The following is a 16609-nucleotide window of genomic DNA, read 5'->3' on the forward strand; positions in this document are numbered from 1 at the left end:
AAAACGGTAATTGATTTTTTACATAAAAATATTTTTGACCGTTTTGGAACGCCCCGAGCTTTGATAACCGATGTAGGGACGCATTTTATGAATCGAATGCTATCTACCGTTCTCATCAAATACAACATCCAACACCGAGTAGCTACGGCATACCATCCCCAAACGAATGGTCTTGCCGAACTTTCGAACCGAGAAATTAAAAATATTTTAGAAAAAGTTGTAAGACCGGATCGTAAGGTTTGGTCGCTCAAGTTGGATGATGCATTATGGGCATACCGTACCGCATTCAAGACTCCTTTGGAAATGTCGCCGTACCAGTTAGTTTTTGGAAAAACATGTCACATCCCGCTCGAATTGGAATATAAGGCTTTTAGGGCGATAAAGGAATTTAATTTGGACGCAAATTTGGCGGGAGCAAAAAGAAAGCTCCAAATTAATCAGTTGGAAGAATGGAGATTTCATGCTTACGAGAATGCCAAACTCTACAAGGAAAAAACAAMATTTTGGCATGATCGTAGGATAAATCGTCGAATTTTCGAAAATGGTCAAAAAGTTCTTCTTTTTAATTCTCGACTAAAGGTTTTTACCGAAAAACTTAAGTCGAGATGGTCTGGACCATTCACCATAGTAAATGTGGGAAAATTCGGAACTGTGGATCTTTTAAATCCCCAAGATAATAGCACTTTCAAAGTTAACGGGCATCGGATAAAGCATTTCCTCCCGGAGGGAATAAACGGTCCAACCCAGTAATTTTTGAAACGGATTTTCAAAGCTTTGTAAATATTATATTTTGAAAGCAAGAATGGAGAAAAAGAAAAAAAAAATAATAAAGAAAAATCTGGTGTTTTTGAGTAGACAGTGGGAAGTTTGTGCCCACTGTCTGGGTTACCCGATTTTTTTAAAAGAAGAGGAGCCAACAACATTTTTTGTGTGTGAACATATGCATACTCTTTTCATGATAATGAGAAATTGGCTGGAAATGAAGTGTTTAAGGAAATGACACATGATGTCACCTTGAGGTAAACTTGGGAGATTGTGAAAAGAGGGTTTTTGAGTCATATCATTGGCTAAGTACATCTTAGATGATTAGCCTTTGATATGTGGGTTTTTAGGCAAAAATGTTTTGAAAAAATAAATAAATGGGAAGAGAGTAAAAAGAAATTGTTACATATTTTTTTTTTCAAGGGTGATGATGAAGAGCAAGATTTTATTTTAAAAATGACCAATTTTTTAAAATAAAATTTCCAATAGTGTATTTTCAGCATTTGTCTTTTTGAAAATTTTGGGTATAATACTTGTATTTTGTACAAAGTACTTGTACCCTAGGAGGAGACATCATGGAAATGAGGTCATTATTTGGTCATCCTTTTAAAAAAAAAAATAGCTTGTCATCATAGTCTTTCAAATCACCTTTTCATCTTTTCCCTCCCCAAGACCTTTTTAAAATTTTTAAATCAAAACCCACCAAACTCTTTTCTTTCTTTCATCTTCACTCTTTCGTCTCCTATTTCTTCTTCAAAAGAAACTGTCGGCCAAACTCCCTTCTCTATGGCAAGACCCAAGAAACCGGTGAAAACCACCCATCCCGGCGTTCACTTCGCCGGCGTAAGATCGCCGCTGCTTCCACCGCTAGTATGCCGCCGCCGAACCGCACCTATTGCATCCTGTCGGTCGAGCCATCTTCATCGGCGACGGGAGGATCCTCCACCGCCAGTGCCATCTCCGCGAGCACCATTGCCACCTTCCGCGACCCCACTCCGGCGACTGTAAGTTCATCTCCTCTACCATCTTCCTCCATACAACACTCACCCCCAACCACCACCGTACTCTTTTATGATGATGATAGTATGGCTGTCCTTACAAGGGTGGCTCTATCATCTCATTTGGTCGAATCATCCTCAACCCCAAAACCATTTTCCATTTCATTGAGTACTTCATATGCCCCTCCCACGATTGCACCCTCAAGACCCATTTCTACTCCCATCCCAAGTGATGAGGAACCAAACCTAGCCCCTTCACCCACGGCTTCCCCAAAACACTCACGGTTCGATTTGAACCAAATGGGGGAGGGTGAGGATGAAGAGTTGGATGATATCACATTTGATTTTGAAGGTATACCGGAGGGAGGACAAACTGAGACTTACCCATTCGAGACACCGTCAACTTTTGGTGCCGGAAAAAAGCCCGATAAAACCCCCAAAACAGCCCCTACTATTGAAAGGAGGCAAACTCGTTCATCAAGTCAAGCTTCGGGTGGGCTGAAAACTAGGTCCCAACAATGGCGGGAAAAGGGTAAGGCAAAGGTGACGGAGGCTCTCGATGATGATTATGAGCCGGAAGAGGAAGAAACTCCAGTCCCGACACCGTGTAGACGACGGACTGTTTCGCGATCGAGAGGTACATCTTCATCCTTTGATGACCAGTTGGATCTTATACGCAATAATCAATTTTTGTGTGAACGGGCTTTTGACCAGAAACTTAGTGAAAAACTCATGTGCGTTAAGTACCATTTACTTGCATATCATTGGGAAAATGACATAATTGTCATTCGAGGAACACGGGTCAATTGGACGGCACCAAAGTTAAACTCGGTGATTGGTCTCACCGCTCCCTTTGTTTTCTCTTACCGATAATTTATCGTTGGTGGGTTTGATGTGCCGAAAGAAGATATTGCACGAGCCCTTCTTTTACCCGGATACGGTTGGTCGCAAGACAACTGTCGAAAGATTTTGATGTCCGGGCATTTGACTTTAGAGGCAGCCCTATGGTTTCAGTTTGTGCGTCACAATATCATGCCTTCCATGCATGATCGTACATTGTCTCGGGCGAAGTGTATTTTGGTTTATTGCATCCTAAAGGAACTTCCAATCGACGTGGGCGCTCTCGCTTATTCTATGATACTAACATCAACTGTGCAAGCTAGTTCGCGTTCGATTTTTCCAGGTTTGATCATGAAGTTGTTGACAACCACGAAGGTACCTGTTTCGGAGCATGATACCATCACCTTCAACAATTCCTTGCTCGATCAAGGTACGGTCAACCGCATGCACAAGCCGGACCAAGAAAATGCCGACTTAGCCGACGATGCTACGGGCCCGCAAGTCTCACCTGGACTTGCTGCCAATAGTCCTCGAAGGCCCGAAGCCCCTACTGTTCCAGCCTTATCACCAACAGCAAATAGCCCTCCGACCAATACCGACATCCCACCGATACCACCTACGGCCATGGGGTATGGTTCGGAGGTTTGGTTGTCACTCATGGCGAGTCAATGGGAGGAATGTAATTAGAAGATGGGAACAATGGTGGATGCTTTAGCAAAGATTGCCGAGAGAATCATGCGTGTGGAAGATCGAGTTGCCGGACTAACGGCGTGTTCGGAGAAATTTTGGATGTATACCCGAGATTGGAACCGGGTAGTGAACAGGTTCCTATCGCACAAGAATGTAATGCTAGCTTCGGAGATTCCCCGTTTTCCTGGAGGCCTTTGCCCTCCTCAAATTAGGCTACCGAATATCAGACGGACTACCACCCCAGATGCCACAGGTGAGGCATCCGCCAGTCGGGACAATACGGGTAAAATGACGTAGGTCATCTTTCTTTTTGGCCCAAACACTTTCCATTGTTACCAAACCAAACACTTTAAACCCATTACTCCAATGAGGACATTGTTCGGTTTAAGTTTGGGGGAGGTTGTATGTCAAAGTGTTGAGAAAAAATTCTTGAAGTACCAAATGTCTTCGGAATATTGGAAGACATAAAAAATAGAAAAAATAAAGCAAAATGCTTTAACCCAATGACACAAAGTGAATATCACTTCTTGGGTTTTCTTGAAAGTGTCAAAGACACAACAAAAAGAGCCGAAAAGTCGAAATCATTCTAAGACAAGTTTGGGAGAATTTTTTTAGCCAAAAACACTAACCCGATAAAAGTCCCACCGATTTATTTTTGCATGTCGAAGATCAAAGAAGGGAAGTCGTACAACATTCAAAGCCCGACGATACTTCAACGCCCCTCTGTAAGTTATGATTTCTTGTTCCTCTTTGTTCATATTCCGTTTATTTTGATTACTTGAGGACAAGTAATATCTTAAGTTTGGGGGTGTGATGACTCTTATTTTTAAGAGTTATTTCCTATTTATTTTCTCCCATTTTGTTATTTTTAAATACCCAATTTTCTTGTTTTTATCCTTTATTCCAAAAAAAAATATGATGAAACACAAAGGAAGATGTATTATTCCAAATACTTGTATTTTTCTGACAGCACTGCCCACTGTGGCACCACTGTGGGAAGTCTTCCAGCCTTGTTACAGCTTCTTGGGAAACGTGCAGCTTAAATATTCCTCTAGATATTTTCTACAGCTGTTTATGAGCTCTCTTCCTTCTTCTATTTTATTTTCTTTTGTATTTTATTAACCTTGTACTAATTACTCTTGGGTAATGATTGGGTGTCCTTGCCCCCATTCCTCTCCCCTATATAAAGAGGCTTGGGAGAGCCATTTTGAGGTGTGCCAAACACCATTTTGAGGTGTGCCTAACACCATTTTGAAAACATAACTCTCTAAGTGTGTCTCTTCTCTTTTAGTAATTAATATTATGCTTTTTAAATGCTTTTTAATTTATGTCTTTAATTTATGTCTTTAAATTATGTCTTTAATTTATGTCTTTAATTTCTAGTATTTTATTTCCTTATTCTTATAATTTAGTTTTATATTAATGCAATTTATATTTCAGTATTATTTTATGTCTTTAATTAATTTCATTATGTTTAGCTAAATTACTCGTATGGGTGTGGGTGTGAGTTTAACTTATGATGTTTATATAATATTTGGGTGTTTTTATCTTTTATCAATTTGTAACTTGGTCACTTAAGATGGTGCTTAAAATGCGGATAAGCTGATCACTTTGAAGTGTTAATATTAGATCTTAGACCCAGAGATGGGCGGATCCGAAATACGGTTTAAGTGATGCATAATGAACTCGAGAGGGTCTTTGAATAATTATGCGGAGACGCGAATTTTGCATGCATCTAACTAGGGATTAAGCAATAGGTATTTTTATCACAAAGAAATTTGGTTAAGAATCACATTCCTTTTACTTTTTAGCTAGATCGGCAAGTTCCGAAGTGATAAACGTAAAAACCTTGTGGAATTTTTGAGGCTCGGTTATAAAAGTTCACTTTCGAAAGATCGGAACTTTTATAAACAACTCGTAAAAGTCTAACCATTTTATTGTTAATTTTATCTTAAGCAACACTTGCACCCAAGCCCATCATTTAATATTAGAAGTTAATTAGCTAGTCGGTCTTATTTCGGTCTTTTTATAAACAAAAATCCAACTTTATTTTACATCTCGAAACTCGTGCAAGAAGTTCATGAAAAATCTCTAAATCTCTACTTTCTCTGTGGGAACGATCTCGATACTTTGTACCACTTTATTACTTGCAAGCGATCATAGTGTCGGCGTGCTCTTGCACCGCCACTATAGGGACATTCTGCCCACTAGAAGAACACGAACAATCCTAGCCTGTCAGCCACCCTATGTATATTGAAACTACAAAGAGAACAAAGTTTTATTTGGTAGAATTGGTTTGCAAGGCTTTTATTCCACCCCAGACCCAAGTTAGAATCATGTTAGTGTCATTGTCTTAATCAAATGGTGCCATAGTTTGAAAAATATTCTGTATATTTGTTTCTTATAGTCAAACAGTGACACTGTTTGAAAATTTTTCCCTGTATTTTTTTCTTATGGTCAAATGGTGCCACTGTTTGAAAAAATTTGTAGGTCCATCCCTGAGTAGGACCACTAATAATTGATGAAAAAGGTATATAATATAATTGTCAAATACTAAAAAAATAGAAAGCTATAATGTTTTTGGTATAATTATTTTTACTTTGAATTTTGATTATCCATTTTTTAACTGGTTTTTCATCTTATATGAATCCCCATGTGAAGTTTTATAGTTTTATCGTTTATCAACTTACAAAGTTAACTTCACATGTGAAATTTATACGAAACTCTTGAAGCTTCATACAGAATTGCAAAACTTCATCACTTTTACATGTTCTAAATAATTGGATCAACGAAGCTCCATGCACGCTAGTAACCATGATGCTCTAGTCGAGGTTGTCATTGGCATAGATCATGTGGGCGTCACGTGCACGGACAGTAAGATACATGGCGGATGTCAAATAGATAACCTAGGTCGAGGCTTAGGTGCTTGGCTCCTTTCGCTCTTTTAGTTGTTGGAAAAGAGCAATAATGTTGCTATCCTTTTGGTACGAGTCCCCTATGAATTTATGAGACACCTAAGGACACTTTCTTATTAAAGTAAATTATGTTTTTAGTCCCCGTGGTTTGCTGAAAATTTCTATTTTCGTCTTTATAGTTTTGAAAGTACAACTTTCATTCCTATGGTTTATAATTCATTACCTTTTTCGTTCTTATAGTTTAAAACTTATTGCTTTTTTTTTTGTTTCTATGGTTTACAATTCATTTTTATTTTAGTTCTTCATACTTAAAAGTAATGTTTTGGTTATAAAGACTAAAACTGAAATGAATTACAAACAATAGGGATGAAAACCGAAATTTTAAAACCACGGGACGAAATCCTTAATTTTAAACAAACCATAGGGATGAAAAACGTAATTTACGCTTCTTATTATTATTTGTTTCTTTTGGAGTATATAAGTTGTTATTTATGGGAAAGATATTTATAAGTTGTAAGGAGGACATACAAGCAAGGTCTCAATAACATGAAATGTAGTATGACAGTGAAGTTAAGCCTCATATTTACGAGTTATGGTAAAAGCACGGCGTTTTTAAGTGGTCGCTTAAAACGACAAAGATAGATATACATACACACACACACATATATATATATATATATTATATATGTATAGGGTCTTCTTTTGAGAAACCATGAAGTGATAAACTTGAGAAATAGTGCATCGTTTGCTATTTCATATGATAATTTTTTTTTCATTGAAGACTATGATTTTGAATATTGATTAATATATATTTTATTTACAATGTGAATATATTTAACCAATGTTTGAAACAAAAGTTATACGTAAAAAACTTTCACTTTTTGAAGCGAATACATATGAAGCAAAAACATTGTGAAACAAATATATATTTATCAATACATTAAATGCTAATTTTTGATGGGGAAAAATCATGTGAAACATACGTCAAGGTAAAAGTTTCTCCGTAGCTATCACAATATATGGAGTTTTGTTTGATTACATTTATTTGTTTCATAATATGATAGTGTCATACGTATTTGTTTCACAATTTGAAACTTTTTTACTTGTAATTTTCATTTCACTAGGTGATCGAAAATAAAGTTCTACATGTTCTATTTCATAATATGAACACAAACATATGTGAAACAATACCATAAATCATTGTATTTGATGCAAAAAATCATATAAAAATATTTTTATACAAATTCTCTTAGGTTAATTTGTAATCTTTTATGGTTCTCATTTGGTTTTCGTGTATATATAATATGTATATGAATGTGTTGAACAATAACGTTGAATACTTTAAGTTCATATAACTTATAACATAAAAATCATGTACTAACATCAAATAGATAGAGGATACACAAAATGATATCAATAACTCATAAGTTATTATCCATTATTATAACAAAATTTAATAAAAAAACAACCCTTATCGATTATGTATCTTATCCGATACCGTTGTTTTAAATAACATGTTATGGCGACAAGGTGTGGCTTTGGTGCCATATTGACCCATGTGGCATGACTTGCGATAAGCACATTATTGCACGTTACGACGCAAGGGGTGAGTGTTTGGTTTTTACTTTTGCAGTAATTAACTCATGAATTATTATGTATGATCGATGGCATAACTGTCACTGAATAAAAACATAATTATGACATTACAAACAAATGATTTTACTCACAAAAATCACCTACGTAAATTTCCACCCGTGATTACCGGTGGATCATCCGGGATATATCAATGCTTCGGTAGAACTCAATGTTTATCGAGAGAATACCAACGGATCACACAAAGAATGTCTGGTAACCTGTCATTGATTTGAATTACCCATCAACAATTTTACCTGACTGTTTTCTGACAAATCACCCTTTAACGACACATTTCCCAAGGAAAATATTGTAGTCAAAAGTTTTCCATTTAGTAGTGTTATACATATAATCTAATCTAACATATTTTTTTATTATGATATCAGATCAGAGTAAAACAATTCTGGAACCATTAGGAGAAAATTATTTTTGTTATGACTTATATAACAACATTGCTAATTGTCCATGCTACAAAACTTCTAGCCATCAGAATAAATGTATGTGACGTTGAAGTTTTAATAAGTTCACAAAGTACCTGGTTGTTTAATACAAACCATGTACTTTGTTTGAACCCCCTAACCCTAATTTTTATCACCCAAATCTGATTTCCTGTAAAAGAATCGAGTACTATTATTGTTAATTCAAAATTATGAAAATGGAACTTGGTTTTCTGTGAGGAGTCAAGTAACATGTCTCTAACCACCTAAATGAAATCGGGTTCTCTAACAACCCTGCAAATGGAACTCAGTTTATTGTAACAACCAAGCAATATTTGTAATACAGCCGACAGACAGTTTTGTGGCCCGCATACGTACTTTTACACCAAATATCCTGGTTTTTCTTACTTATATTTGAGGGTTTGATTTAACATTCTTTACTAATATATATGTACCAAAAACTTAAAACATTGAGATGACTAAAGAAATGTTATAAGAGTTGATTTGTTAATTTAAAAATTAGGGAGTTTATAACTAAAAATTCTAAGGGAGATTGTTAGGGAAAATGAAAAATAAATTATGAGTTATATATAGGGTTTACTTGGTAGATTTGTTTGATTTTATTTTTATTTTTGAAATAATAATGACGGATAAGGTTCGGTTAATAGGTATTGTACTATCTTGTTTAGTAATTGGTTTCACAAAGACATAAAAAGTGTTCACATTATGAAACAAATATATGTAAAAAAAAGCCATGTTAATTAATACACTAAATCCTAGTCGTAGATGAAAAACAAATCATGTAAAATTGCACATGATACGTTAGTTCTCAAGATTATTACAATTTAGTAGTTTCTCAAATGAAGACTTATGTGTGTGTGTGTAAGAAAAAGATAGTGTGAGAAAGAGAGTTAGGATGAGAAACGTAGCAAGAGATTTGGACTCTTTACCACCTTTAATTTCAAACTCACCCATAAATCAAGCTTGATATGAGGATTGATCTGATCCATTGCGGTACATCTCATCTTAATGTACATCCAAGGGTAGAGATCTTTTCTTACGTTTCTCACTTTAACGGTCATTCTTACCGAAACTCAACCCTATATATAATATTAATATAATAGGGTTGGGATCCGATGAGAATGATAGTTAAGGTGAGAAGCGTAAGAAGAGTTTTCCACCATTCGATGCACCAAGATGAGATGCATCAGATCAATTCTCGTATCAAACGTGATTCATGTGATGGGTTTGAGATTAAAAGTGATCAAGAACCTAGATCATTTTTTATGTTTCTCATCTTAACTCTATTTCTCACTCAATTGGTCTAATATAAGATGTGATATATGACATATGCTACATGATATATGTTATATGTTATATGACATATGCTACATGACCAATATGATTATGGTGGGGATAAGGCAGTGCATTTAATATTTAATAGTGGCAGGTAGGTGGGGCACTTTAGGTATTAATTTTGTAGTAAATTTAATAAACATCATACCGATTGAAGCAAAATGAAATTGGTTTTAATTTAATATAACAAGTTTGATACACGGATATGAAATATTATGTACCCCAATTTTACCTTATTGTACGGACTTATATTTATTAGTTATCTTTTAAATAATATCATTTTATTTTTAGTCATTAATTAATACTTGATTTTCTTGGTTACCTAATTACCCTAATTATCCTAAACTTCAACTTATTCAATAACGTGCTCCTTTGTTTGTTGTTTGTTTTTAACACATTTTCGTTGTTTATTTGCATAAAATACTTATAATCAAGTGTATGAGACAACGAACATTGATTTTGTCCAAACTAATGCCTAACAATCTTCATTTTCCGGTTTGTGAAGATCCTACGAAATATTTGCTTATTGAAATGCTTGTATTACTTTTTGAAAAACGGACCATTGAACATTATAACTTCAGTTTTTGGTATTTGAACATTTGTAACTTTTATTTTTGCCATATTAGTACAAAACTAATACCAACATGTATCAACCAAAAACATTTTGTATTAATTAAGTTGGTACAAAATAATTGGTTGGTGCAAGATATAAGATTCTCCTTACTAATTATTGTTAGTTGGTAAATCGTAATAAAGAAAACGTATGGTATTGTACAATGTTCACCCTTAAGGCTCCTACAGACCTAGAATTTCTTTCAAGTGAAACACTATTTGATTATAAGAAACAAATATAGAGATTTATCGGTTAGGTCATTGATTTTGATATCGGTTTTGAAATGGATGAAAAACCTCTCAAACCAACTCTACCAAGGTAAACTTATGTCCTTTTTTGTAGTTTTAAAATATATACCGTTATACACTACAGTGTCATTTTTACGACCCTATAACTTTTATAATACGACGGAGGAATGAAGCGATGATTTGTACCACTGTATCCAATACACTATGTCCATCCCAGGCTCCTACCATATGGATTACTTTGTAGCTTTTGGGTATCACCTCTTAACTAGGAATGAAAAACCAAACGCGACCACGTTGGAAATATGAGTGACCGTCCATCTGATCACTTTTTTCAACAATTTGGTTAATATGATCTGATTCAATCATCTATTTGTCCTCAATCAGAAACAATCCAATGTTAATGTTAGAAACCGATTCAATACAATCTAATAGGTGAGTCGATTTGTTCTTTCCATCGATTAAATATTACTGGTTATGCATTGAATGAGATTGGATCTATCCACATTTTGATCTAATTTTCATACAATAAATCTTCCATTTTAATCCATTATTCATATATTTTTCTTATTTAAAAAAATATACTATATACACATATCAACACATAAGATTGTAATATATATTAATTGGATAATAGTTGGTTGGATAGTAATAGGATTAAATTGGTAGTTTTATTGGGATTTGGATCGCTATCAAAGAACCGACTAATCCAATTTGAATGTTAAAATTTTAGATCCAATCCTACTCAATTACAATTGAATATTCAGTTATGATCGGTTCTAATTGGATTGGATGACTTTCTACACACCCTTATCAACATTGACAGAAGCTGTTTCAAATTACTGAAATTATTTTAATCATTGCGACTGCTACAAGAAACTCTTTCAAATTGGAGTAACCTCGGAATAGTTAGCTACAAATATGAGAATTCTGAGGAGACGCTACAACAAAATTAGATTTATAGGATTCCGTCAATTGCTAAGCATTCTAAACCATTTTATAAGACTTAATTTATAGGAACAAAAAATAAAATGTCATATCTAAAGACGTTATAATAAATTTATAGGAAGCTTTTGTACATCTTAGCAAGTTTTTTAGGACACTTTTAATACAATGCTACATATTAGCAATTTCATAGCACACTATTTGAAAGTGTCCTATAAAAAGATGGGTTTATAAGACACTCTTTAAAAACCGTCCTATAAAATTGCTAATGTGACGCTTTGTACTAAAAGTGTCTTAAAAAACTTCCTAAAATGTCTTATAAACTTATTACGCCGCCTTTAGATAGAACGTTTAAATTTTTGGTCTTATAAACTAAATCTTATAAAATTATTTATTATAATAATTAATGATTCGTCGTATCTTATAAACCAAATTTTATTGTGATGAATGAGAGAGTTTGTTTTCTTTACATTTATAGCGGCATTTATTCCCTCCACATGTAAGTTTTTGTTATGTATGGTCAATCCCCTTTTTTTTTTTAATTTTATTGCTCCAATTTTGACAATAAAAAATATTTCTATTTAAATTGGATTCTTATCATGAGTTGCTTCAATTACATCTACAACAGAAAACTGTGAGCAGAGTGTTTGTTTCATTGTAAGCTTCATTCTCAATCTATTAATTAGTTGATATTAGTTTGAATGGTATGTATATTAATAGTTGGTTATGAATCCATCAAAATCTCTCTATTTAGATGGATTTTTATCATCAATCGTTTCAATTTTTTTTATCTGATTCAATTCCTAAACAAACCTATTTAAGTTTATTTGCAAACAAGTGTTTAGTTTGCCATGCACATTGACAATTGGTAGTGAACCCATGACCGGCCCTCAATAAAATCATCTATATATATTGGTTCTAATTATTGATTTCTAACTGGAACAGAAAATTGCGATCAAAGTTCATTGGAATCTCCATCATCTCCGGCTTCTATCTATTTGAAGGTATATGTTGCTTTTTTCCTCGATTTTCTTTCTCTCTACCAACTCCCAACTTCATTTAGATTTGTTTGCATACGACATGATAGTTTTAACAAAAAAATATAATTTTACGAGCACAATAACATGAACGTTTTATTTCTTGTAATTGTGTGAAACTTCAATTAATTAATTATCTTTTTATTTTAATTGTTAGTTTATCATGTATTTACACCTCAACAAGATGTAGTTTTTTAAATTTGTATAAGCCTATCTATTATGGACATAGTTTCATCTCATAGTTCCCACAATATTTGGGTAGTGGTTGTGTCTGAAACCATAAATGTGTTATCGTGTAACGTAGATATTTTTAGTCGTTTAATGGTGTAATCTTATTTTTCATCGAGTGTACCATAACTTTTTCTTGGGTTAAACTATAATTTTTTTTTGTTGTGTTAGACCATAAACCTAACTCTACAAAGAGATGAATTTCAATTGATATAACAATGAAATCATAAATATTTTTTGTTGGTAACACCATAACCATTTTTTGTTCCGTGAAACCGGTAACCCTAACTCTTCAAAGAGATGCATGAATTTCAATTGATATTAATTTATGTTCATATTTAGGGTAACATGTCAATATTTGGGTTTTAAGGTTAATTGATATTTATTTGTATTTCGGGTTCATTTAATCATATTTAGGGTTGATTCTTTAAGGTTAATTTGTTTATATTGACGTCAACATAATAACATGTTATTTAGGGTAAATGAATTTTTGTATATTTGGTTCTAACTTGTTTTTAGGATTAATTTAGAGCTAACTCTTTATTGTTAACTTGTTTAATTTTTGTATATTTAGAGCTAACTCTTTAATTTTGCCATATATTGTATTGATTTCATTCTGTGCATGCATGGTATCTTTTTCATCACGCTATCCTTACTCCTATAACAGGGATCCGATGGCAAATGTGGATGTCGAGGTTGGAGGCAGAAGAGGACCGAGAAACAAAACGAAATGGTGGCATCGCAACACACCACTCCAAGATCTTCTTGATTGTATAGAAAAGGGACAGAATCTTTCCATTCAACAGCCACCGTCGATTTACAAGATTCCTAGTAGTGCCCGAAAGATAAGCCCAGATTCTTTCAAACCTCAGGTGGTCTCCATTGGACCTCTCCATAGACAAGATAAAGCATTGCAAGAATTTGAAGAGCAGAAAACGACTTATCTGCATCATCTATTACAACGTTTAAACATCAAACCAGAAATAATATTGGATAAATGTTTGCAGAAGGTGAATGATTCAATACACAAAATCAGGGAATCTTATGGTGGGATGATGACCTACACAGACGTTGAACTCGCACAGATGATGGTAATCGATGCTTGTTTCATACTCGATTTCCTTTTCTTGTTCGAAGAACATCAGCCTTTAACTTCCACAAATGCTATCCTCACACGTTCTATTTCCCGTGACCTGGTGTTGTTAGAAAATCAAATTCCTTTCTTTGTTCTTCAAGACATCTTCAAGTGCACCATTTCTAAATTGCAAACAACCCGCTCTCTTACTTCTGGCATCCTTCAACATTTACAAATTCTTAGCCCCTTCAAAGAAATCAAACGTAATGATGTTATCTGTACAACCCAGCCTCATCATATTCTTGGGCTTCTGCAAAGATCTTTCCATCCAACAGATAATATCCCATTAAATTGTCCACTATTACGATTTCCCAACCACTCTGCTCTAGAACTGGACAAGGCCGGGGTAAAATTTGAGCCTAAAAAAGATGAAAATTGGACATTGGCCATAGATTTCAGCTCATCTTCGTGGAAATTCTTTAGGTGGTGGTGGGGCAACCGTACTCTTAGAATGCACAAACTGTGTATTGATGATAGCACTGAACTATTTTTGAGGAACTTAATTGCATATGAGCAGTGCACTCCGGACGTTCCTGATTTCGTTACATCATATGTCTGTGCCATAGATATGCTACTCGATACTAAGGAGGATCTTTCCAAGTTGGTAGAATCAAAAGTCCTTACCAACAATTTAGGTTCAAACGAAGATTCTACCAAGATGCTCAACAAACTATCTGAACAATTTGCGTTCAAGGAGTTCTATTACATGGAGCAGTGGAAGCAATTAGATGATTATTACAATCGTTATGTGCCCAAAAATATTGCATTGTTGAGGCGTACATATTTCGATAGTCCATGGAAAATCATTGCTCTACTAGCTAGCTGCTATCATCCTATTCGTTCTTGCCATCGTTCAGGTCATCTTAAGAATAATCAAGTAGATTCTCAATGTTTCTTTTGTCTTCCTTCTTTTTGGCATTATGTATGGTATCTTTTTCACTTCCTCTTAAAAAGTCATTGATGTCTTACAACTGTTGGTTTCAATGTTAAGCTTGATTTATGTCACTATAACTAATATGAAAGAGTGTTTTACCCCTAGATGTCCAGTCAACTGTTGCGCCTTTCACGGTTTAGGTGTTCATTTTTCAGCATCAATTTTGGTTTTCATTCCTCTTTTTGCCTTTTGAAGTTAGAAATCTCACATGGTGTGGGGTAATTCTTTATCGTCTTTTTGCACTGCTTTTCTGTATATCGATTAGTTATTTGACCTTCTCTTTTGATATTTATAATTCTATCGTTTGGACATGTCATGATTTTATGTCGCTAATTATTCATTTGTATGGTATATATACGTTAATGAGCGATTTTAGCCAAAGTATAAAATAGAGTATCGTAGCCAGTTTTGGATTATAATTAATTTAAGGTTTATATATTACACAAGTCACACAACTCTACCTCCATAGTACAAATGTTTCTACTAATTCCGAAACCGAAAAACTTTTATGATTGGGGGCACACCAAAAAGTTTCGAAACCGAATAACTTATATATTTGAACCAAGACGATTTTAGATTATTTGGTTTTTGGTTTAAACTGTTTGGTTAACCAAATAAATATAAATTATTCGATTGGTTCGGTTTTCTGTTAGTTCTATTATTTCGGTTTAGTCGAGCAGATTATACTTCTATTTTATATATTTTACTATTTCGGTTAAACTAAAGCAAACGACCGATTGCACATTAATACAAAATTTGACTTATTCATAAGGGACCAAATGGCACTTGGAATTAAACCAACTGCTAAAGGAAAGATAAATCAAAATGCCTAATAGTTAATAAACATATAAATTAGTAGTCAACAACAAAAAGTACATAAGAATAGGCCAAAAATGAGATTTAATTAAGAAAAGCATACAACAAAAGTCCAAGAAATCATAAAATATAAGAAATAAATGAGTATTAAATCGAAATTAAATAACAAACTCAAACAACAATTAATTATAAAAACTAATAATTAACAAATTACATAAAAAAATGAGATGATTTCATTCGTTAGAACCTTGAATAACTCAACAAACTATTTCAACAAGACAACAACCTCCTTCATCCCATAAATCGCTCTAATCCATGAATAAACTATGAACACCATCTCCAATCTATTAGTCTCTATTTTTGGTATATAATGTAATTAGTTTTTTATATTTTTTAGGTGTTATTTTTTCCTTGTTTATTGGTTGTGGTTAACCATTAAATTCCTTGTATTGTATCTTTGTAAATCAATCAATAAATTATGTTATCCTTTATGGTATTAGAGCAATATCAACCATAACTCTAATACCTAGAAAGCAGTTGCCATGGTGCAACCGTAGCAACCACTGTCAGCAACCACCATGACTGGCGGCGAAACCTCTTCTCAGACCGAAACCAAGTTACATCCTGTGTACATGGTTTTCAATACCCAACTTAAGGTACATGTCCTTGGAGGCTCCAAGGTTACCTACTCCGTGTCGGTTAAACTTTTCCAACTTCATGCTCGTAGGTACAGAGTAGTACACTACATTGATGGAGCACCGTCATCGTCCAAAGCAAATCAAACGTATGCACAGTAGGTAGAAATTGATGCATACGTCCTTTAATGGATATGTGGCATGGTTTTCAATGATCTCCTCACTCGTATCTTGGAATATGAATCAATAGCCTATGAGGCTTGGACCTGAGTCAAGAACATCTTTCACAACAACAAAGGCCCCCGGGCAAGAGCTCAACAACCTTAAACTTGAAACAATTTTGTCGCTCCAAGCGTACTGCCAGCACCTACGGGAACTTGCAAGATAATTA

General features: G+C 34.2%; 1 protein-coding gene across 2 annotated transcripts; it reads left to right on the plus strand.

Moving 5' to 3' along the window:
- Positions 1–12037: 12037 nt before the first annotated feature.
- Positions 12038–14869, plus strand: LOC112505310 (putative UPF0481 protein At3g02645). Of its 2 annotated transcripts, none has more exons than XM_025109240.1 (3): positions 12038–12090; positions 12379–12437; positions 13366–14869. In XM_025109240.1, the coding sequence occupies exon 3, from the start codon at positions 13373–13375 to the stop codon at positions 14792–14794; it is 1422 nt and encodes a 473-aa protein (XP_024965008.1). In that variant the 5' UTR covers positions 12038–12090; positions 12379–12437; positions 13366–13372; the 3' UTR covers positions 14795–14869. The 2 variants fall into 2 exon arrangements, with proteins under 2 accessions (XP_024965008.1, XP_024965012.1); XM_025109244.1 differs by lacking the exon at positions 12038–12090 and adding an exon at positions 12110–12137.
- Positions 14870–16609: the final 1740 nt, after the last annotated feature.

Source organism: Cynara cardunculus, assembly GCF_001531365.2.
Source record: "Cynara cardunculus var. scolymus isolate 2C chromosome LG 2, CcrdV1, whole genome shotgun sequence".
In the NCBI taxonomy this organism is placed as follows: domain Eukaryota; kingdom Viridiplantae; phylum Streptophyta; class Magnoliopsida; order Asterales; family Asteraceae; genus Cynara; species Cynara cardunculus.